This window comes from Prenolepis imparis, unplaced genomic scaffold (assembly GCF_030444845.1).
Source record: "Prenolepis imparis isolate NDT839.2.m4 unplaced genomic scaffold, iyPreImpa1.0 SCAF_7, whole genome shotgun sequence".
Classification (NCBI taxonomy): Eukaryota; Metazoa; Arthropoda; class Insecta; order Hymenoptera; family Formicidae; genus Prenolepis; species Prenolepis imparis.
The window spans coordinates 14192892-14217765 of record NW_028141165.1 but is presented as its reverse complement, the minus strand read 5'-3'; the positions used below and the strand labels follow the sequence as shown (position 1 = coordinate 14217765).

General features: G+C 30.7%; 5 protein-coding genes across 8 annotated transcripts; 3 read left to right on the top strand and 2 right to left on the bottom strand.

The window, feature by feature from the left end:
* The first annotated feature begins 1454 nt into the window (after positions 1–1454).
* Pex19 (peroxisomal biogenesis factor 19) lies at positions 1455–3476 on the top strand. The gene is made up of 5 exons (XM_083042639.1): positions 1455–1626; positions 1902–2111; positions 2173–2324; positions 2556–2786; positions 2854–3476. Exons 1-5 carry the CDS (start codon positions 1554–1556, stop codon positions 3073–3075), a joined length of 888 nt encoding a protein of 295 aa, XP_082898765.1. The 5' UTR covers positions 1455–1553; the 3' UTR covers positions 3076–3476.
* Positions 3477–4038: 562 nt separating this feature from the next.
* LOC145938258 (lanC-like protein 3 homolog) lies at positions 4039–9919 on the top strand. The gene is made up of 3 exons (XM_083041748.1): positions 4039–4491; positions 7135–7511; positions 7664–9919. The coding sequence occupies exons 1-3, from the start codon at positions 4077–4079 to the stop codon at positions 8213–8215; spliced, it is 1344 nt and encodes a 447-aa protein (XP_082897874.1). The 5' UTR covers positions 4039–4076; the 3' UTR covers positions 8216–9919.
* A 1343-nt stretch (positions 9920–11262) lies between these two features.
* On the bottom strand, positions 11263–16043 carry Vha44 (V-type proton ATPase subunit Vha44). 2 transcript variants are annotated; one of them, XM_083041750.1, is made up of 9 exons: positions 15812–16043; positions 15213–15702; positions 14434–14752; positions 13451–13637; positions 13264–13362; positions 12896–13104; positions 12660–12804; positions 12438–12576; positions 11263–12232 (listed from the first exon to the last, which is right to left on the bottom strand). In XM_083041750.1, the coding sequence occupies exons 3-9, from the start codon at positions 14717–14719 to the stop codon at positions 12137–12139; spliced, it is 1161 nt and encodes a 386-aa protein (XP_082897876.1). In that variant the 5' UTR covers positions 14720–14752; positions 15213–15702; positions 15812–16043; the 3' UTR covers positions 11263–12136. The 2 variants fall into 2 exon arrangements, with proteins under 2 accessions (XP_082897876.1, XP_082897875.1); XM_083041749.1 differs by lacking the exon at positions 15213–15702 and having other exon boundaries at positions 15812–16042.
* Positions 16044–17608: 1565 nt separating this feature from the next.
* On the top strand, positions 17609–19170 carry LOC145938422 (replication termination factor 2). Its single transcript, XM_083042050.1, has 3 exons — positions 17609–17988; positions 18213–18596; positions 18693–19170. The coding sequence occupies exons 1-3, from the start codon at positions 17920–17922 to the stop codon at positions 19086–19088; spliced, it is 849 nt and encodes a 282-aa protein (XP_082898176.1). The 5' UTR covers positions 17609–17919; the 3' UTR covers positions 19089–19170.
* Positions 19171–19300: 130 nt separating this feature from the next.
* Positions 19301–24834, bottom strand: S1p (membrane-bound transcription factor site-1 protease). Of its 3 annotated transcripts, none has more exons than XM_083042047.1 (12): positions 23938–24834; positions 23477–23830; positions 23100–23284; positions 22566–22860; positions 22302–22456; positions 21889–22169; positions 21706–21808; positions 21326–21584; positions 20964–21238; positions 20604–20890; positions 20029–20302; positions 19301–19850 (listed from the first exon to the last, which is right to left on the bottom strand). In XM_083042047.1, exons 1-12 carry the CDS (start codon positions 24475–24477, stop codon positions 19487–19489), a joined length of 3372 nt encoding a protein of 1123 aa, XP_082898173.1. In that variant the 5' UTR covers positions 24478–24834; the 3' UTR covers positions 19301–19486. The 3 variants fall into 3 exon arrangements, with proteins under 3 accessions (XP_082898173.1, XP_082898174.1, XP_082898175.1); XM_083042048.1 differs by having other exon boundaries at positions 23477–23818; XM_083042049.1 differs by lacking the exon at positions 19301–19850 and having other exon boundaries at positions 20138–20302; positions 20677–20890.
* Between the last annotated feature and the right edge of the window lie 40 nt (positions 24835–24874).

Here is a 24874-nt window from a genome sequence, read left to right as displayed (position 1 = left end):
AATATATATTATATATTAATATATAATATATAATATATATTATAAATTAATATATAATATAATATACCGGGTGTCCCATTTTAAAGGACCCACTCAAATATCTCAGAAACACTGCGTTAAATCAAAAAATGTTTCCTACAAAAGTTGTTGGGTTTCGAGGGGGACATAACATAGTAATATTCATATGACCTTGGACGGCGTCTCCAAGGTCAAGTGAAGGTGAGAATAACTTTTTTAAATGGAAACCCATATTTTTTGTTATAACATCTTTTTCTATTAATTAATTTGAACAACTTTTATCTGAAGCATTTTTTTATTTTCTTCAAAATTCATTCTTAGGGTGCCGTCACATGGGGCGTAACTTGCGTAAGCGTAACCAGCGGATCGCCAATCACCGAGTTATTCCGATAGAGCTCGACGAAGGGCTCTATCGGAATAACTCGGTGATTGGCGATCCGCTGGTTACGCTTACGCAAGTTACGCCCCATGTGACGGCACCCTTACCTTCACTTAAGGTTAACCTTCACTAACCTTGGAGACGCCGCCCAAGGTCAAATGAATATTACAGTGGGTCCACAATAGGTGATTTAAGCCTTAAGCCTTAAGAAATTGAGCAATCAGAGTCGAGTTTTCTCCTCATACTTGACTGCGATTGATCAATTTCTTAAGGCTTAGGGCTTAAATCACCTATTGTGGACCCATTGTTACTATGGGTACAGAAAATCTATAGTTTTTGTCACGCATATTATACATTTTCTGTCACTTCATGCGCATCATGCATGAATCGGAAAGTACCCTATGTTATGTCCCCCTCGAAAACCTACAACTTTTGTAGGAAACATTTTTCGATTTAACGCAGTGTTTCTGACAATGAGATATTTGAGTGGGTCCTTTAAAATGGGACACCTGGTATATTATAATATACGCATATATTATTAATATATAATATAATATATATATTATATTATATACATATATATTATTATAATATATAATATATATTATATACATATATATTAATAATATATATAATATATATTATATAATTATATAATATATAATATTATACAAATATTATTAATATTAAATGTAGGAATAAAAATTATTTTAAAATATTAAAATTGAAAAGATATAAATATAAAGTACAAATTCAGGTATAAAGGATTAGTAAGGGCTGATAAGTTAGTAATCTTTATATCCGATTTGTAATTGTATATATCAGTTTTTTATTTTAAAATAATTCCTATTTCTAATATTCAATATTTATTCCTAATATTTTTTCTATATCCGCCAATAGAAGCAGAGAATAATGAACGGAATTCGATAGTCCACGTTGTTTATTGGCCAGTTGAACATTAGGATTCTCTGATTGGTCAATCGTGCTGATTAATCCAGCTCTATATATGTTGGTTAGGAATATATGTGAATGTGTTCTTATGAGAAGAACATGGGGTAAAATTCCTAGGATTGTGAGACACGAAGTTTGCTTATCATTCCTATCGACCCAGAGGAGATTGAAGTTGATCCAAATATTACACTTATTATATACAAATATGACTGACAATACCAAACAATCAAAAAATGAAGCTCAGGAGGAAGATCAAGAATTAAATGTTTTGCTGGATAGTAAATACAATTATCATATTTCGTTTTAAAAAAGAAATAGATTAAACTAACCTTTGACGCACACATGCAAATCCACATATCTGCAACACACATTCATTTTTCTGTAGCCAATAAAAAAAAATTATATAATAAATTGTTTCATAATTTAGATTTCAAAAAATATTTTTCATATTAAAAGAATATAACATTTAGTTGCATTTTGTATCGTACAAGCTATTAAATTTTGAAATTTGACAATATATTGTATATTCTAAAGTTTAAGTCTTGTTCTTCAGGTGCTTTAGAAGATTTTGACAAAGTGGCTGTGTCAAATATTGAAAAGGACAATACGACAAATACGACAAATACTTTGGATTCGCAGAAGCAAAGTGATAAATGTGAAACATCTGAAACGTCTGAACCGTTTGTAGAGGAATGGACAGAAGATTTTCTTAAACAAACAACTGATCAGTTTGAAAAAAATTTGCAAAACTTATTACAAAATGGTAAGTTTAATAAAAAATATACAAAAAATATACATATATTACTACTGGAATGTATTGTTAGGCAACAATGAACTAGAAGCTGCTTTGCAAAAGCTTGGAGAAACATCGGCCAGTGATATTACAGATGAAGAAAAAGACAATATTAGTGCAGATTTTCAATCAACCATTTCACAAGTTTTAAAGGATTTGACTACAAATTCTGAAAATTTACAGGTATTTCGATTCTTATAACATAGTAAAATGCTGTATATGACTTTTAATCAAATTTTGTTAATTCTAAAAAATGATAGCATTAGCATTGATATTATTTATTTATATTATTTTTATTTTGCATCATAGTAATAATAATATGTATGCGTGTATGACAGCTTGTGATAATATTATTTTCAGTTCATTTTTTAACAGAATTAAATGATAATTAAAGTAGATAAAAATTTTTTTTAGAATGATACAGATTTAGCCGCTATGCTAGGCCGAACATCTCTTGATAGCGACACTGGTGATATATTACCGTTTATGCAAGGAATGATGGAACACCTTTTATCAAAGGAAATTCTTTATCCATCATTGAAAGAATTATCAGATAAGTATCCAGCATACTTAGAGGAACATAAAGCAACTCTGAATCCTTCTGATCTGCAAAGATATACTAAACAAGCAGAGTTGATGCAAAAGGTATGTTAATAATAAAACAATATATTCTGAATTTCTTTATGATTAACATATTTATATCTTGTATAAGGTGTGTATTGAATTGGAGAAGGAGAACAAAGATGATACGGAAGAAATTAAAAAACGTCGGTTTGAAACTATATTGAAACTTATGACACAAATGCAAACTTACGGTCAAGCACCAGAAGATCTTGTTGGCGAACAATGTTCACTCTTTCAATTTGATTCTGAAGGAAATCCCGTTCTTCCGTTACCTGGAATGGACTCCCAACAAGATTGCTGTGTTATGTAAACTTTTTTAAGTATAGCGCTGAAATACTGTTATTGATTTTTATTTGTAGTTACTTTAGCAAAGTTTAATTATTAATTTTAATGTGATAAAGTTTACTAATATACAAATATATATAGAAGATATAACCTGCGTTTGGTTGAGGCAGTAAGTTTGGTTGGACAGGTTGTTTTCTTTTTAATTTAGTCTGACTTTTACAATAAAATTTTTTCATTACATGCAATTTGTAATAAACTTTAATTGTATTTTATAGTTGTACGTAATAAAATTTTAATTAAAAATCATTTAAGTACAGAAGGAATATAATGATTAATTAATAATTATAACTTATATTAATAATATATTAATGTATTATAATAAAAAACAAAGTAATTTAGTATTGTTAAATATAATATAAAAAATTTTTTTTTGTTTTCTTATTTCTCTGTCAAGTTTTTATAAAACAAAAATGTGTTAAATTTATAAAAATTGTAAAAGGATTCGACCAATCGCGATGCTAGATTCGGCTGTCCATTGCAAATCAAGCAACGCGATTGGTTTCTTTTTATCATTATACAGGGTGTGTCAAAAGTCTGGAAACGGTTAAATACTTCATAAACTATGCATTTTAGAAAAAAATGTTTTAAATAAAAGTTGTAGGGCTTAAAAATTTTCTCGCAATATTCTGCATAAAAAGTTATGAGGGTGAAATGGTCAAAAAGTGAATAGTTTATGTGAGATTATGTCAAATTAAAATATAAAATATCTCACAAACTATTCACTTTTTGACCATTTCATCCTCATAACTTTTTATGCAGAATATTGCGACAATTTTTATTTAAAACACGTTTTTTTCTAAAATGCATAGTTTATGAAGTATTCAATCGTTTCCAGACTTTTGACACACCCTGTATATATCTACTCTGATGATTAGTTGCTCGAGATTCTAGTCATAGGACGCTTCTCTTTACAAGTTCCATGCTCTATGCCGTATTTATGTTTTGAATACACACGTCTATATATAAATGTTAAACGCAGTACGCGTTTATCAATATAATAATTTATTGCTTCGAAGAGTAAACATTAAGAATTTTTCCGACACAATGTCGCACCGATCCAGATACTTTGTGAATGAATACGAGAAGATCTCCAGTAATGCGGCATCGATGCAACGTGATATCTACGATACTCAAAGTGCGGCTAAAATTAATCTACGCAATATTCTGCAGCGTATCGTTGATAAGGAGCCGCCTGAACGTGCGGAGACAGACGGTGGTCTGTATGTCGGTGCATCCGGTATCTCTTATGCGTTTCTACGACTTGCCGAACATCCTCTATTGAAGGACGAGACCGACAAGCATCTGTCATTAGCCGAACATTATTTGCGCTCGTCTCTGGTGAAACGTCACGAGGGACGTTCCGGCACCGGCTTTCTTTTGGGTATTACACTGTTTAACAAGAAAAAAAAACACCGGAAACTAGTCGTTTCTTATAGTTTTCTGGACTCTGAACACAAATCTGGTTTTCAAATCGCTCCACTACGTCACAATCTTGAGAAATTTGCAATTGAACTTGCAAAAAAGGGCTATTTTCACAAACTTTGTCATATTATAGCTACAACTAGGGGAAAAGCCTGTCTACGCCAGATTTCAAGAATTTTCCCATTACCTGGAGGTGGACCCCTATCACCATGCGAAACTTGGTGTTTCTAGCATGTCGGAAAGTACCCGATCAATTCAACGACAGACAGGATAGGGATTTTATATATATATATATATATATTGTAATTAAACTTGCAAAAAAGGGCTATTTTCACAAACTTTGTCATAGTATAGCTACAACTAGGGGAAAAGCCTGTCTACGCCAGGGCCCTTATTCTCGAAAAATATCGCATACGATATTTCATGAATATCACTCTTGCGCAGTTATTACATGATACAAAAAACCTGCGCAAGAGTGATATCGCATGCAATATCTAGGGTCCTCGTTTCAAAAATAGACCCCCTGATTTCAAGAATTTTCCCATTATCTGGAGGTGGACCCCTATCACCATGCGAAATTTGGTGTTGCTAGCATGTCGGGAAGTACCCGATCAATTCAACGACAGACAGAATAGGGATTTTATATATATATATTGCAATTAAACTTGCAAAAAAGGGCTATTTTCACAAACTTTGTCATATTATAGCTACAACTAGGGGAAAAGCCTGTCTACGCCAGATTTCAAGAATTTTCCCATTACCTGGAGGTGGACCCCTATCACCATGCGAAACTTGGTGTTTCTAGCATGTTGGGAAGTACCCGATCAATTCAACAACAGACAGAATAGGGATTTTATATATATAGATATGTGACGTGCTGGAGAAGTTTTCTCGCAATCAAAATAAAGTATATTGTTAGGATTTTCGACCCTCAAAAGGAATTTTCTGTGTAGATTATGGTTAATAAGATATCCATGGTTAAATATGAGATGTATTGCGGAAGTTAGCTGCGACTCATCATTATCGATTTATAAAGTAGCTTTTAAGTATGTTTATTTTAAATTTATACATATCCAATGTCAAAATTGTCAAACTTAAAATGATGGACTCAATATGACGGATGACAAAACTTAAAAAATGCTTAGATTGCAATCTAAACATTTTTTAACATATTAAGTTTTCTATTTTGAATTTGACATTGGATTCGTATTCAGCGACCTAAAAAACCTTAAGTTTAAATAAACGTACTTAAAAACTACTTGATAAATCGTTAATGACGAGTCATTAGCTAACTTCCGCAATACACCTCATATTTAATCGTGGATATTTTATTAACCATAACTGGTACCATAAATTCCTTTTGAGGATCGAAAGTCCTAACAATATACTTTATTTTGATTGCAAAAAAACTTCTCCAGCACGTCACATATTGTAGCTATAATATGACAAAGTTGGTGAAAATAGCCCTTTTTTGCAACTTTAATTACAAATTTCTCAAGATTGTGACGTGATAGAGCAATTTGGAAACCAGATTTGTGTTCAACATCCAAAAAACTATAAGAGACGACTAGTCTCGTTCCGGTGTTCGAAAAAAAGTCATTTTTTGTTGAACAGTGTTATTGACAATGAACTCTATAATATGGTACGAGCTCTCTTTCAAAGATGGGAGATTAAACAATTTATAAAAATGAATAATAATTAGTAAAAAAGAATATATAAATCCTGGGTGGACCATTAATTGGCAGGGATTTGCTGATTGAGATTGACGCTATTCTAATATCATAAGTCAAAAATATTGACTTCATATACACTCTTTATGAATTGAAAGAAAAGTAAATAATTTACAATCATTTTCAATTTCAAATGTTGAAATTCATAAATAAATATTTTCTGAAAGCTGTGTATCGCTGTAGCATTTTTATTGCTAAATATCTGATGATGAATGGTTTTAATTCAAATGATTAGTGTAAAAGAAACAGAGAGCCATTCAAAAAAATATGTATCTTTTTAATTTTACTCCGATTTTCTATAGAATAACATATGAGCAAAATTGTAATGGAAAGAAGGAGAAAAAATTAATTATTGCAGCACTATTCTCAAATTTCTCAAAAAATAATCACAATGGGAATAATTATCACAAAAATATTATTAATTTAATTAATATGAAGTATATTTATAATAAAACAAAAAAATATCAGCTACAATTCCTTAAAAAAATTTTCTATGTATTACCCAGATAACATAAGTAGTCATTTTAATGTAATTTGATATGAAAATGACACTAAAATGACTACTTTTGCTATCTATGGTAGATAATGGTATAGTGATCAATATTAAGTATAGAAATAATATAATTTTGAAATAAAATAATAATATTCATATATAATAAAATAATACTAATAATATATTATAATATTATATATAACTAATAATTATATACTAATATTATATATATATAAAAATAATAATACTAATAATAATTTTTTCCTATTATTGTATGCTTAAAATATTTCTTAAAATATTTCTCAATAGAGAGATGAAATAAAATTTGAAAGTTATGATCTATTTAATTTAAAATAATTGATTCGATTATATATTGTAGGAGATTGGGGTATCCTGGCAGTGGCCGCAGTCCTCGCGAACGTCCGAGGGGATGAGAAAACCGCTAGTGAATTTATAAAACGCTACATAACGGCGGGAGCACGTTGCAAGGAAGTGAACTTTCTCAAATGCGGATCGGACGAGTTTTTTGTCGGCCGCGCTGGCTTCTTGTACGGCGCGTTGTGGCTGAATCGCATGATGAAAAATGCCGTGGTGCCACTCGACATGATGCACGAAATCGCGCGAACGATCGTTGCCTCGGGCCAGATGTACGCGCGAGTACATAACAGTCCGTGTCCATTAATGTATGCATACTATGGCACGGAATACCTAGGTGCAGCGCATGGACTCTGTGCAATTTTGCAAGTCCTTATACAGGTGATTATAATAAATATTTGAAATAATTATCGAGAGCCTACATAAAATTTCAAAGGAAATTAATTATAATTAAGATAATGTTTGATTAATGCTTTCTGAAAAAAAAAAAAATATATATATCTATATTTAATTGTATTTTCCTTTATGTCCAGGTGCCATCATTCTTAGATAACAATGCGGATATTAATAACACTACACGAACATGTGTAGATTATCTCTTGAGCTTGCAAACGAGTTCTGGTAATTTTCCATGCGCTATGGATGACACAGGATATTATTCTGGACGAAATCCCAGAGATGGCGACGATGAATTAGTGCACTGGTGTCACGGTGCTCCTGGTGTCGTTTACCTGATGGCAGCAGCATATCTGCGTTGGAAGGATCAGCGTTATCTAAACTCATGCGTACTTGCTGGTGACCTTGTCTGGCGCAAAGGCCTTTTGAAAAAAGGACCTGGGATTTGTCACGGTGTGGCTGGCAACGGCTATGTCTTCCTTCTTTTATATAGACTCACTGGAAATCAACTTCACCTCTATCGAGCTGCCAAATTTGCAGACTTTATGAACTCACCACAATTTAAGTCCGATGCACGCACACCCGATTCACCGTATTCACTTTACGAAGGTATCGCCGGCACCACCTGTTTTCTCGCTGATCTTATCGAACCGGACAAAGCTCATTTCCCATTCCAAGATGTGTTCTAAAATTAAATATTAATATAATATTAAATGAGAATTTTTCTTTATTTTTCGCTGTTTTGTTTGAATCGATCTATCTATATATTTTGATTCTAATCAATATATTTATTTTTCAATATTATGATTTCAACGACTATATTCTCTTTCAGTATAAATATTTATAATTGCATTTTTTGTCTTTTAAAAATTATTTTTGGAATTAGGTAAATGTAAAAATTGTTAATAGTATGAATATATACATATATATATATATTTATATTTATATATATAGATATAACGATGTAACAATTAATTAAAACGTTTTATTAAGGTTCTACTGCAGCCATATATTGAATTATGACATCAGAATCAAAAAATTATATAAATTTTTTCTTGCGGAATACATATGGGAATGAATAAGTTTTTTGCAATCACTCGTCTTCAATATTATGAATTAGTAAAATATACCGAAAACTTTTTTTTATTCTGCATTAATAACTGATTGTATAACTTATTTGTATTTGTTCAACATTTTCACGAGAATTTTAATGATTGATTAAGATTTACAACTGTTTTTAATTCACGAATCAAAAGTTTTTTGACGTATTTTACTAATTTATATTATTAAACATGAAGTGTGTTAATTTTAAAAAACTTATTTATTTCAAAGTATTTTACAACAAAAAACTCATGATTTTTCGCTTTTGATGTCATAATTTAGTATAATGTCAATAAAGGACTACAAGAGTCTTAAAATTCATGAAAATTCATTTTCTTAATCTTATCACAACAAATTGTTTATAAAATTAATTGTAACTGTGATGCCTCATATAAGCCAATCTAGTAGATGGAAAATTTTTATCTCAGGACATTATTAATACATTAGAATGCTGTCAGAGTTTTATGATACAAACCACAATTAAATCACGAATTCCATTGAAATAATATAGAAATTCTAGCTGAAGAATTATTTATTTCAATGTAGTTTCGCAAGAAAAGAGAGTTCTTCATCTAGAAAAGATTAATTATACATTTTAAAACAAAAACCTAGTCTCAATCTAGCAGAAAATTATTTAATTCTTATTGATAAGTGATTATTGATAAGTTTAATAAGATTTAAATCGACTGCATTTAAAATTTTATATTTATTTGTTTCTAACGTTCTTGTTGCTTTCATCTGTTTTCATGTTAATCTTTATTGTCTGTATTGATCACATGTTATTTTGAATTTTTTATTCTTATTTGTTTATGACATCCCTGTTGCTCTCATCTGTTTTTATTGTTATTGTCTATATGACAATTTAAAATTTAAATGTGAGTTATGTCTGCGTTTTCTCAAGTAATATTGAGAATTCCTGTCATAGATTCTTCGTTGGTGAGTTATGGATAATTTAAATTTCGATATTTTCATTTTGCTCGTCCATCAGTATTGAATTTTCAGGCGGTTTTTTCACCTGATTTATCATAAACTCCCACAAGTTCTAGAAAAAAACTTTGCGATTGATGATGACTTGTGAGCAATCATCGTGAATCTATGGGAATATCCACTAGCAGAATTATTATCCTTCCTTGATTTTATGATTTTAGTTTGTACAGTTGACTGATTATATTTGACGATTTCTACGTTTTTATATCACTAAAGAGGGTTGAGTTGAGAATCGAAACATTTGTACTCATATTTTTGTTACAAATGAAATACGTAATAAAGGATTTTTAATTTTGTGTTAAAAACTATACTAATTCTTGTTACAAAAGCGAATCGCAATATGTAAATTTACTATTAGTGTTAATACGTGTATAACAGAAATTTTGCTCCTCAAGCTTATTTTTATTATTTTATTATTGAAGCTTATCATTAATTTAAATATATTTAAATATTTCTTTAAAAATTTTTATAAATACTTAGAAAGGATAAATGTACCCGAGAAAATGTTAATTTACGAGAACATATTTTTATAAATAATGAAGAGTTAAGCAACATCCTCTTGTTATTAAACATTTAACTTCTTATTATGAACCATATCAGGATAATATGACATAATTATAGCATAATAAGCATAATAATATAGCAGAGAAATTATAAAAAACCGGTTTACCATATATATAATTGTATGCCGACATGAGTTTGTACATATATTGTATGATTGTATATGCTTGCGGTTAACATAATTCCATATATAAAATATAGTTATATTCAAGAAATCACAGGAGTAATATAAAAAATTTAATTAACAAAAGATATCGTCAATTAAATTTAAAGTATTTATTATTTGTACAATTACATTTATTTGTACATAACGCACAACAATTAATTGACTATATGATTATATTTTAATCGTATTTACATAATTGAACTCTGTTCATTTGTTTTGCTTATTACACACCAGAATTCACTTCTTTGTATAGGCTTAAAAGACAAAGTTTTATTGATATTGTCATTGATTTCTACTCTAATACAATTAAAGCATTGGTTTGCATGTTACAATAATCGTGCAATTCAATGACCAACTTTATAATATGAAACCATACTATACATGAACATTTGTATTTTACACTGTTTTTTATGTAATTTATATTGTAATTAATATAGGAAATTGGGTTTATTTAATAACAAAATGTTTTCAGTAAATACATCTTTATAAGTTTATGATATAATGTAATGTATTTCAAAAATATTTATTTTGTGCAGATTGTAACAGTGCCAATTTAGAAATATATAAATTACAGATTCATAAATATAGAATTGGCAAAAAAATTACTATTGACTTATGAGTAATTACAATCAACAAATATATAGTTTCTTCATATTTTATATTATATCAAACTAATATTGTTCTTGAAAATTAATTTTATAAAATCAAAAAAGTTTGAAAAACTTTAATATATATAATTGTTATTCCATAAATTTGCTATTATCATTAGATACCTTCAATCTATTAAGATATTTGGCCGCTATAATCGGCAATTGTAATATATTTCAATTAAATAGTATATAATATATGGAAATTTATACTTTAACAATAATGTGACAATCACTTTTCTATGCCATATGTATCTAATCTGCATACAATATATGCACATATGAAAATTATTTATTTATAATTATTAAATATATTTAAAACAATAAAATACTATAAGAATACACATGACACATAAAACTTGTTTTAATATATTCAACAATAAGATATTTATTTTCTAAATTGCGGATAACATTCATTTCATTAAATATATTCGTATCATACATTTATGAATGTTCTTTATAGATATATAACAAGGCCTATATTTCTGTGTAAGTCCTGATTTCTTACATATGAAAAGATCAACACTTCAACTCTGCATATGACAGATCAATGCATAGAATTACACATTGTAGTAATACAATAATACATTAGAAGTGGTATGAATTTCCTTTGTCGCTAATATGTAAAATTGCGCTCAAGTATTAAAAAGTAAGTTAATTAATAAAATCAAATAAATTATCAGAAATACAATTTATATTATTATAGATATATTTTTGTAAATATAATTCAGATGTAATTTTGATAAAAATTATTTGAGAATTTAACTATTGTTATATATAATTTCATATATAATCATTTTCTTTATATTGAACACTTGAAGAAAATATATATCAGGAAATGCACAAACTATTGTGCACAATTCTGAGTGCACAATATAGTACTCCCAATATTTTATTAATTTAAAAAAAATAAAGATTTCTTTCTGAGAAAGGCTATGTGACGATTTTCTTCAATTTTATAATAAATCATAATTTATACTTTATAATTATAAATACATATAATTTTTAAAGAATCAAAAGAAATTTTTGAAAATGTATTAATACAGACGAGAAATTTGAACGCACCGCCAATAGATTCTTGATGTAATAGACGTGTCTTCACAAATAAAAGGAAATGTAATATGCGGAAAAAGGAAAGTAAATTCTAATTAGACCTTGTTATCAATCATATCCACGTTGATCTTATAATAAACATATGGGTAATAATCGCTTTGGCCAAAACCTAGTCCTGGTATATCCACATTCTGTTAAAATTAAAATATCTTTGTAAATATAAATTTCACAAAAAATTTATATTGAAATTTGTTTTCAAAATAAACATATTTACTTGTAATAATTATGACAAGAAACTTAATAAATGTTTTAAAATTAAATTAATTTAATTCTAATAGTGTGTATATATATATTATATACTATTAGATATATAACAACATATTTTGTATAACTTACATCTTGATTGTGCACTGTTGAAGATGTAGCAGATGAATCTAAGTGAGCATAAAGCTGATTCAAGACATCACGTAATCTTCTTGCACATTTCTTATGCGGATGTAATAATATTGCTTGGAAATTGACAGGTAAGCCGTATCTACAAATTATATTACAATACGTTATATATCACTCTATTGACTGTACATATTATCATTACATTTTTATACAGTTTAATAGTACCTAAGAACAGATTCAACAAATACACGTAAAGCTTTGACATGAATCCAAGCACAAAAGCATTCACTGAAATTCACTTTTAACCAGCGAACGAGTGGTCCGAATTGTTTCTTTTTATCAGTAACCAACTTTGTAATTTCATTCTTTCCTACAATGTAAACAAAATAAAAACTCCACTCTTTACATAATGTAGATATATTCATATGTTAATTTATGAAGATTTTAATATTTAAACAAACCTGCTGCTAGTTCTTCTTCATTATATATAAAATCTCGTACAATAAATTTCTTCTCACGAGCATGCAATTTAAATTCGTCCATTACTTTTTTAAATAAAGTGATTGTAAATAATCCATATTCTGAGTCTTGAGTAATAAGGTGAGTACTACGTGGTACAATCATATCTGTCAATTTTTCGTAACATCCGTACCAATCCTGAACGTTGGATCTAAAAATATAAGAGACAAATATTTATTTTTCACATTATGAACAATTATCCTATATAATAATAATTAACATATATATACAATTAACATTAATTCTTATATGACAGCTTTAATAATTATAGTATACTGCCTAAATTTGTGCTGTGTATGCATTTACTCACCTTGGTACAATCACAAGCAAAGTAGTTAAATATTCGCTGTCCAAGATAAAATGTTCCTTTTTCACTAAATCTGCTAAATTACGCGTTAATAAGCTTCCCCTATTGAGAATATGTAAAATTATGATATCTTTTTACTTAATAATTTGTCAAAGATTAGATTCTTCAAAACATGAAAAATCAAACTTACGTCTGTTTCTTCTCAAGATTTTGCAAGCTGCCTTTCAAATTATTGTATATTGTAGACTTAGTTTTCAGATCAGCATCGATTTGTCCCACTTGTTTACTAATAATATCCGCTATATTTCTCAAAGATTGTTTGATAGGATATTTAGCCATATCCCACTGGAATCGAGTTATATATGATGGTAGATCACCTAATAAATTTTTTAATTCATATTAATCCATTTTTGTTTTAAATAAAAAATTATGATATATCATTGTAAGGCTTCATAATTAATTAAATATGTATATTTATTTTAAACTTTTTTTATAGATATTTTTAGCATATATATCAACAACATATAGACTTTATAAGTTAAATATTAAACAAATTCATGATATTATTATAGGCCTTAAACTCTGCATGTAATATTATCAATATATATAAATATTCAATATTTTTGTATTTTTATTTGAGAAAGAATCTTATTTCATTATTATTAAATGTATGATATACAAAATAATAAAAAAAAGAAAAAACATTAATCTGATTTTGGTTTGTTGTTTCTTATATACGAATACTTATATGTATACTATTCTTATATGAATGCTATGTAAACTGTAACAATTGATTTTGACAAATTAATTATTAATAGTAATATATTATCAGTTAATATAAAAATCAATAATGACAAATCTTATACTGTATGTCAGCATAGTCATAGATTTGAGCTTAAAATTTTTATGTTATATTAGTGGCCAATTTTAATAGCTTATAATTCATAAACTATAGTGATTTCGACATTTTTGTATTAAAAAAATGTTTTATTTTATTTTATTTTTAAAATAAACATTAAAGTATTTATACTGATGATTGTGGAACACCACATAAATGTATATAACATAAATTATTTTTGCTTTAAATAATAACTCATTCCCCTTTCAGAGACTGTTGTTGAAAAAGTACAAAAGTCCAAAAGGTAACAAAGCAATAAATATATTTTTACTTACTGTTATTAGCCATCAAGTTTTCATGCAACTTGTCCCTCTGATCTTCCAAAACCTCCCCTAGATATGTTGCCACTTTACGTGTCACTTGCTCTACATATGTATCAAGTTTGCCAAGGTCGTCCGACAACCCGACCAATTGATCCAATGTTCCAACTTTTAGATCCGGAATGTGAAATTTGTAGTTTACCGACAAAGAATGTTGCTTGGATGTCAAGTTGTTCATAGATTCCCATGTTTGCTGGCAGGTTTTGTCTCCTGGTGCCGATATCAGCCAGTATTCTGTCATTTTACCTCCTTTGTAAATAACTTTTTACTATACCTAAAACAATATTAATGCTTTTATCTGTAAATGATGTAAGCTAAAAGTATAATTATCAAAATATAAATTTTATTAATTATGCATAATTTTCTTTTCTGCTTATAAATGTTTTAAAAAATTTAATAGACATTTTTTTGAAAAAATTGAAATAAGTATATGTGTAATATTAAATTATTTAAATATTACAACAGAAGAAATAACATAACAAAATATTGTGCACATGTAACTGTTAATTACTTTTAATTGTTGTAATATTTAATATATAATTCTCAAACATTTATAAACATACACGTTATTTACATATCAATATATATAAAGATAAAAAATAATATATGCACGTGTCTGCGACTGCGGACCTTAAAAACAACTTTGTAGGCAACGATAACATATTAAACAAATAAATTAATATAAATACATCTTATGAGTCTCAATAAACGCAAGATTGATTTTTCCCAACCACCTGCTATCATCACGTTTGTCATCCATCAAGGCATCAAGCGTGTAAGCATACATTTGTGCAATTTCCATTTGAGAAATGACAATGATATCGGATGGAGCGCACGTAAAATACAAAATTAATAAAAATTTATGCGGATTATTGAACATAGGAGTGTACGGAAAAAGGGGGTGTGGCACGACGAACATCATCTGCCTATAAACGTTATATAATTAGAATACATTATCCACGTGACTATATGTACAACGAATGGCGGGCTGAACAACCTGCCGCCAATAAACATTTTAAAAAGCGAAAAAAAAGAAGAAAAAAAGACAAAAAACAATCGACGATCCACGCGAAGAACGATAACTATGGCGCGACAAGTGGTCCATGTCCTTGGATGAATTTTTTTCTCACAGATACACGAATTCGGCAGGAAAGAAGAAACATTGCGTTGGAAAAGGAGCCCTTTTTCTCTCTTAATTCAATGGCGTCGATAGGCATCGGACCGCTTTTCGAAATCAATAATAAGACAAATGTCGATGAAACAAATATATAACGCCAACACGTACTACGTTCTATTACATATATTACGCGAGGATGGATGTAATGTAACGTACAGGAATGGAGCGGAGTCTTCGATGTAGCGCGGACCCGATCGCCAGGATTCGATGCTGCCCGCAGATTTTTAAAAAATCTCGCTGGCTGGACGAGACTGCTCTCCGACGAGAAAATCAGCAGAAAACATTGTGACCTCTCACGTGATGACAATTATGTGCTGCTGTTGCGCCTCATTCGATAACGAAACGGTGGAACTAAATAAATGCTGTCAGCTGACTCGCGAGCTGTGCCATATAATATATAAAGTATACGTATAGTAACGACACTTCGCTGTTCTCGACGGTGGAGACCTCTCGCGGAGAGCCGTGAATTGTGGGCTAATTTTGGGGGAAAAATTTCTCCATATACAGGGTGTCCCATTTTAATGGCCTAGTTTACATCATGGACGTAAGAATACCTGGACGGAACGTAAAGTACCCTTTTAGACGCGGGGAGTAGTTCCTGAGGGGTGAGAGGTCTACGGTTGCGTCCATTTTAGATGCCTCAGATTTAGCGTCTATTTTCACGTCGCACGACGTTAATCGAGACACACAGATTTGTAGAGACATCGGTATTGAGACATTATACACATTCACAACGATAACATTCCGTGAAATTATCCGCCGCCGCCATCTTAGATGCTTCATATCCGTGTCAATAGACATTTCATTCCCTTCACCCTTTGTGCTTCACCCCCGCAGTATTGCGATCCGTCCAGGTATTCTTACGTCCATGGTCACAAAGTTTACAGTTTATAGCATGAACAGTGTTGCCAATTTCAAATCGCGCAACCATAGAATATATAATATATAATATTGGAGCGCGTGTCGATGTGCGCGGTGCGTTCGGCTTTTAACCTTCAAGTGGCGCCGCGTCACGCGGTCGGAATTCGGCGCGCGGAGTGGGGGGCTGTGGTGGGGGGTGAGAGTGGGAGGTTGCGCGCGCGTCCCCCCACTCTCACCCCCCACCACAGCCCCCCACTCCGCGCGGCGGACCGGCGCGCGCGTCCCCCCACTCTCACCCCCCACCACAGTCCCCCACTCCGCGCGCCGAATTCCGACCGCGTGACGCGGCGCCACTTGAAGGTTAAAAGCCGAACGCACCGCCACATCGCATCGATACGCGCGCTCTCTCTCTCTCTCTCTCTCTCTTTCTCTCTCTCGTTCCGTGTTGCGCGTTGCACATAGAACCAAGTATTATTCAAGTGAAGATATCTCTCTCTTCATTCTGTGCCTGATGTTCATTTTAGCGTGATAATTTTTTATTGGTGCTCCGATCCGCGATATGTAATGTCTGAAAATCTATTGGTTCAGTGGAATTAGTGATTAGCCAATCAGGAGAAAAGTAACTAGAGCTTGTGGAGCTCTATCATTTCGCGTATCTTCTATTTGAATTATTCTTAGCCATGGACGTAAGAATACCTGGATGGAACGTAAAGTACCCTTTTAGACGCGGGGAGTAGTTCCTGAGGGGTGAGAGGTCTACGGTTGCGTCCATTTTAGATGCCTCAGATTTAGCGTCTATTTTCACGTCGCACGACGTTAATCGAGACACACAGATTTGTATAGACATCTGTGTTGAGACATTATATACATTCACAACGATAACATTCCGTGAAATTATCCGCCGCCGCCATCTTAGATGCCTCATATCCGTGTCAATAGACATTTCATTCCCTTCACGTTTACATCGACCTAGTTTACATCGTGCACTTGATACGCGTATCAAATAGTAAATAACTATTAAATTCGTTTATTGATTGGCTGATCAGCTCAAATGCACTATTTGATACGCGTATCAAGTGCTCGATGTAAACTAGGCCATCGTGCCCTTGATACGCGTATCAAATAGTAAATAACTAGTACATTGATTCAGTTATTGGCTGATCAGGTGAAATTCACTACTTGATACGCGTATCAAATGCTCGATGTAAACTAGGCCAGTGGCTCGCAGCAATTTGGACTTGGAGCTTGGAGCAATTCGGAGAAGAAACAATTCTACTGATAATTAAATACTGTGGGTTTAATTGCCAGTTTTTACAATATCTTTGTAATATAACATTGATACGTGTTGATTTTTACAATATTTTCAAATATATTCCTCTCGTAAATTATAAAAAAAAACTGTCATGGGTTGCGATGGTGGTACTATTCCTCGCAGAGACGAGTTGGTTAGAATAAAAAAGAAACCTGAACAGGTAAGAATAAAAAGAATTGATATAATTTCATTTATATAAAAAATTCTGAATTTTATGTAATTATTAATAATATCGAATTTTATAAAATTGTTTATATTTTGGATATTTACCTTTAATATTATCGAATGCCTTTCTTTGACTCGTTATTCTCTAGTTCTTAAGGTAAACATATTTGCACTAAATTAATAAAAGCTAATACCATTTATTTAATTATATTATTTCAGAAAGACAAACAAGCAGAGCTAGCTTTCAAATGGAAACATTGCGCAATACGACAATTGCCATTACAACCGCCAGTTGTGGGTTGCACTCTGGGTCGTTTATATAGTAAGGAATCTGTGTTAGAAGGTCTTTTAGATCGCAATACACTTCCAGAATCAGCTGTACATATTAAAAATTTGAAAGATGTAAGGAACCTTAATTTGACACCAAACCCAGCATTTGATGGTAATAAAGCTGAAAAAGGAGATGGTTATACAGATGGAGGCAAAAGTCCATACATTTGTCCCGTCATTGGTTTGGAAATGAATGGAAAATACAAATTTTGTTTCTTATGGTCATGCGGTTGTGTAATGAGCGAACGTGCTCTCAAAGAAGTAAAGAGTATGGTAAGTAAAAAATCTGGTATTAATCAAATAGAGGAACCCCAATTAAATGTGAGTTTGAAATGTAACAAGATTTACAAGATATTAAATTTCTTGCAGTCATGTCACAAATGTCAGCAGCTCTTTAAAGAAACAGACATAGTTATATTAAACGCAGAAAACGGTGATCTGGAACTCATGAAGGAGCGTGCGGTAATTAGGAAAGTTGATCAGAAGAAAGAAAAAAGGAAGTTAGGCAATGATGAACCAACAGAAGAGAAGAAAATGGACGAAGTACTTAAAAAGAAGATAAAGAAGGAAAGCAAAGTAATTCCTAAGCTTAATAATGATCAAACTGAAGCTAACGATCCTGCTTATAGAAAAGCTAAAGGCGATTACAGCATTGCAAAAGATCCTAAGGCGTCGGAAGTTTTCAAAAGTATCTTTACTACTCATACATCTGCTGCGAAACAAGATAGAGCACATTGGGTTACTTATAATCCATTTTATAACTGATTTATATATATATATATATATATATATATATGAGTGCAAAATTTGTAATTTAAAATTAAAAAAAAAAAAAAAAAGCAATTATGTATGAAAACAATAGTTTAGAGATTTAAGTTTGAAAATAAAGTAAAAAATCTTTAATATTAATAAATTATATTATTTCAGTAGAGGATAATAAAGAGGCAAAGTAAATGTATGATCTCTGTCAAAATAATTGATATTATTTACAAATTTACATTGAATATTGTACATTTTAAAGGCACCATAATATAAACTTTAATAATTGCATAGTTTTTAATTTTAAGATAAATGTCTAAAAAATTTATATTATGTGTTTAGTGTTAATTGTATTTTGTATATAACATAGTGACAGTTCTTATCTTATAAATAAAATTATAAAATTACATTTGTGCAGGTAGTCTAGGCAAAGCAATAGTTTGAATGGCTCTACGTATTCTGACAATTGTACGTTTTCTGCACGAATATCTCTTTATCCCCAAACATTTCCATCGATTTAAAAGATATATAATAAATATCACTATAAGAATAATTACTACTATATAATTCCATTGATATTCAACCATTTCTTCATGATCTTCTGTCACATCATAAGCCATAATGTCAATGTCAAGGTGTTGCAATGTAGGAATACTAGCACCACCAACTCTTCTTTTGAGCCACAAGGTCTCTGTATCCTGTAGTACTGAATTTGCTGCACTTATAGCATCTCCTACAGATAATATTTTCTGAGGCTTGTAAAGATCTCTATAAAAAAGATAAAAATATTCAAATATATACAGAACCTGCAAAAATCTGAGGACGATTAATAATAATAAAATAAATACATCTAACATATTTAACAAGTACAAAGTTTATGAAAAAATATTTATATATTTATTTGGTATTGGCTTACATGTATATGTGCAAAAATATGAAAACTTACATTGGCACAGATTCATTGACTAACACTGGTACAGCATAAACAGGGGTGGGACATGATGGAAGAGGTTTGAAAGTGCCTGCTGGTCCATTGGTCATCAATACTTTACTATGATGACTAAAATGATTTCCTTCCATTCGAAGTGGTAATTTTCCAATCTCTATATTACTAGTTGTTTTAACAGTCTTGTGTTTTCTTTGATTTTCGTTCATAAAAATAGTAGGTATATAACCCATTGTTGTGTATTCTAAGATAGCATCAAGCATCCAAAAACAAGCTAAACATGAATAACAATATTTTACTTATATAAAATTATATATAAAATTGCAAAAAAAAACTTAAGACTTATAAAATATTTATTAAAAAAGTTAAAACGAGATATATATTATCTCTAATGTAATATATTATATTAATATTTATATATTATTATATATAAATATTAATATATATAATTAATATATTTATATATAAATACTAATATATATAATTAATATTTATATATTAATTTATATATTATATATATTATTATAAAATATTGATTTTTTATAATGTTAATATGTTGTTCTTGCAGTACATACATTTTTGTAAATGACTGTCATCGATACAATTTGAATCTCCATAAACGACAAGTCTGCCAGGAATAGTATTCACCTGTTTTTTTATATGATTCGTATTTGCTGGTTCATTATTAGTGTTATCATTATACGCTGTTTCAACATCATTCAATGATGAAGCTAATTTTTCACTGGTAACTTGTAAAAGTCCAAGAATTGGTACAAGTGCAGATGTCCCCGATTCTTTTTCCAGAAATTCCTGACCTTGATCATGTAACTCTGCATATAGAATGATTCCGTCCTTTGGAAATCTGGGGATATAAAATCTTGCTGTATATATCGAATTTTTTAAAAGCTGTTTTTCGTGCGAATGAAATTCTTTACCTAGTTATTGTAGTGCCAGACGCGAATATAACCGGCGTATGTTGACCAAGAGCGAACTGACCACTTCGTACTTCATCGCCAAATGCCACACCCCAATTAGGATAAAGGAGATCATTCAATGCTGGAATATTAGCACCTCCCGTCTCAGGTATCCACCACCGACGTGTATTTTCGTCATAGAATTTGATTTTTTGCATGACTGCTGTATTATACCAGTCCGCAAATATGATCACCGATAGACCATCTTCTTCTACGTCTCGCTTTAATTTAGCTACCTGCAGTTGGAAACAATTTATTATGCTGATATGTAATATACGTGAAAGGCACAAAGACAAATATGATATTTTATGGTAAATGTATACTTCTTCAGGAAAAAATTCTTCTTCTGTATCTGCAATAAGTAGAGTACCATAATTCTTTGCATCAAAACAAGTAAACGGATGGCCCAGCACTTCGAGATAATATCCGGCGTTACGTAAATGTTGATACATGTCTTTAAAATTTGTATGTATATGATCTGCATTCCAATCAAGCGGATCGTTCTTTACACGTAAATCATCTCTGGGGAAATATCCGGCTGGATACCGCAAATTATGATACTGATCCCATAAAATGCGTTTACTGAAGAAAAAGAAAGGCAGAGAAAGAGAAAAGTATGAATAATTAATTAAACATATAGACCATGTCATACAATATGTTCAAAAGTAGCATTATATATCAATTATATATTATATGTACTTACTGTCTAGGAGGGGTAGGTATAATTTTTGCTTGTAATGGAAGTTCTACCATCGATTGTTGTGATTTACCTGCTCCATCGCTCTCAATTGTGAGCGAAATATGGCCTGTAAAAACATAATCCACTATAATATACAATAAATTGATTTACTAGAAAATTAAAATTAATATTAATTGTAATATGAACCTTTTACGGTGCCTTGCCAGTCGTGAGATGTCGATGGAACTGTTATAGCAACTGCTAACCAGCCTGTCCACGGCCATAAAATATCACTATACGTTATCTCTACATCAATACGTTCACCATTGCCACTACCGGCGTAAGGATGCCATGTAAGATTTACTACATTTCCAGCTACACCCAAGCCGTTTATTATAGTTACATTAATTATCGTTGGCATACCAGTATAGTACATAGCTTGAGTACAGTATGGCCACATATATTGACACTCCGTCAAATCTATGTAACTAATCATTTAATAAAAAGCAAGAAATTAATTATTGCATCATTGATGAAATCATGGTTTTACATAGTATTGCTTAATATTATTTTAGTTAATTAAGATAGAATGTATTTTCTATATTTAAAGAAAGGTTTACCTTGGATAGAGTGTAACAACAGGAGATACATATGATTGTAAATAATTATACGCCTGTAGGAGATCTAATTTTCCCGCTCCTTGCTCAAACATACCAATTCCAGGTAAGCGGTGGGCTGAATTTATCAATGTTTGTTTCATACTCGCTGGTGTTATCTTACAAACATTCAGTATTACATATAAGCACAGGACGCAATAGGGTTTTATTTTATAACGCTCTACATGTCAAATTGTGAATATGAAAAACTATTGCATCTCTAATTACCTTCTTAATGAATCCAGATTCATTTGTTTGTACAAATGCACTAGCTAATAGAGCAACTGCACCAGCAACAACGGGACTAGCAACGGAAGTACCAGAAAGGAGTCTACACCCATTCTGTAAAGCGGACCCTCTTACCCCTGACCCGTATGTGACAAGATCAGGTTTAACTCTACCATATCCATATGGTAATTCCCATGTGGTCATACCGCGCGAAGAAAATCTTGCTAGTTGATCATCCCAATTAATACCTCCTATGCCAATCACATCCATTTGATCGGCAGGGTTATTTAAGGTGCTATATAAACAAAATAGCATGATATATTTTTTCTAAATATATAGAACAATAAAAAAGAGCATATTCATCAGAGAGGGCTTTAAAGAAAAAATAATATTCACTGAACTGAATAAAAAAATATTCAGTCTACAAAGTTATTTTTTGAAGATAAAAGCAATTTTTATTTTTGATACAAATCTCTTATTTTTTTAAATACCTTAATACACATAGAAACTGTAATATTAATTTATATTATTTACCCATATAAAGGTCCATCATTGCCAATTGCTGAGACCATAATGATACCATTAGCAGTAACTTCCCATACTTTATCAACAAATGGTTGGTCCATGAAGTCTGGACCACCGATGCTGAGATTTAACACTGTCACTTCACGAAATATCGCATGATTAAATGCATCCAAGAACCATGAAGTATAAGATACCTGCCATATTTGTAGATGATATTAATATATATATACATATATATAATGTATTATAACAATGTATGATAATCATGCTTGTATGTTATATTATTTTGTTTATATAGTCATATTATTTGCATATATACTTTAAATAATCCTGTCAAGGAAATTTTTTACATCATAAAATCGTAATTAACAAAAAGAAATAGATACCTGAGTATTTGTAAAAACGCGAAAAATGTAAAGCTCTGCATCTGGAGCAAAACCTGGACAATCATCGGAAGATGATGCAATAACACCCGCTACAAATGTGCCATGACCCAGACCATCCTCCTGAGTGTTTTCATTTGTCCAATTTATTCTTTCTTTGATGTTCTTAAAATGTGAATGACTAGCGGCAAGTCCAGTGTCAAATATTGCTACTTTTACATTTTTTCCAGTAATGCCCATCTTCCATAATTTATCAGCTTCAAGTATACTTGTAATTCGTCTTGGTATGACTCTTAATAATCTTCTAGATGTATGTCGATTCGTTGATTGTCTAAGTTGAATTTTCTGAAATTTTTTCTAATATTTAATATTAAAATTTCATATATATATATTATACAAAGTTATATTATAAAAGTTCTCAATTGGATATAGTACTTCAAAATATTTATAATACCACAACTTACATGAGAGAAAGTAAGATTATTGATTCTTTTTTTGGAGTTTTTATCTGCTAAGACATAAGAATCACTCGCATTAATAAACTTTAATGTCCTCTGTATAAGTCTTTGCGGTGTCACTGTCTTTATAAGCGGATGGTCAATTAGAGCTTTTAACGCTTGGTCTTGATCTATTTCTTTTAAGAGCACAATATCAAAGTCACTAGGATATTTGGATGCTGCATTGTTACGAGGTATAATTTTCCAGTTTTTAATGCCAAATGAACTCAACACAGTTCTAATGTAATTCTCTCGTACATCTGCCTTGTAATAATTCTTGAACTTAACTATATATTCATTCTCAACTATGCTAGAAGAAAATGTAATTTTTACTTCTTGCGTATCGCAACAGGAAGTGCTTGAAGATACAGGTATGTCGTACGGTGGAAATTTGGCGGTAACATTATCATCATATTTTTCAAAGTTACTGTTTAAATGGCTTGATACAAAGAATGTATGAAATAATAACAACAAAGGAACGTAGAGCAAGCACATGTGCAGCTTCATACTATCAATATTGACCGAGTACTACATGTCATATTTTGCTAAATTATTATAGCGTACTCAGTAAAATCTCGTGAAAATATATTTTTATCAGTCCAAGAAGACTCTGTGTGTGAGAATAATCTCTCTGTCAATTATAAAATACTCATCGTCCTTTCCATTGTAAAATATCAATTAGTCATTTCTATATTCAATTCGTATTGCACTTCAAATTAAGCCATTGAAATAATTGTTCGATCCAAAATAATTCTGAAAAATCATGTACGTTCGCACTTCATTTCTTTCATGAAATGTAATTCTTCAATTTCTCACATTATAACCTGTGAAATGTTAGTAGACACAAACCCTCTTTTTCGCGGTATCTATGGACCTAATGCAGAATTCGCATCGCATCCGATAT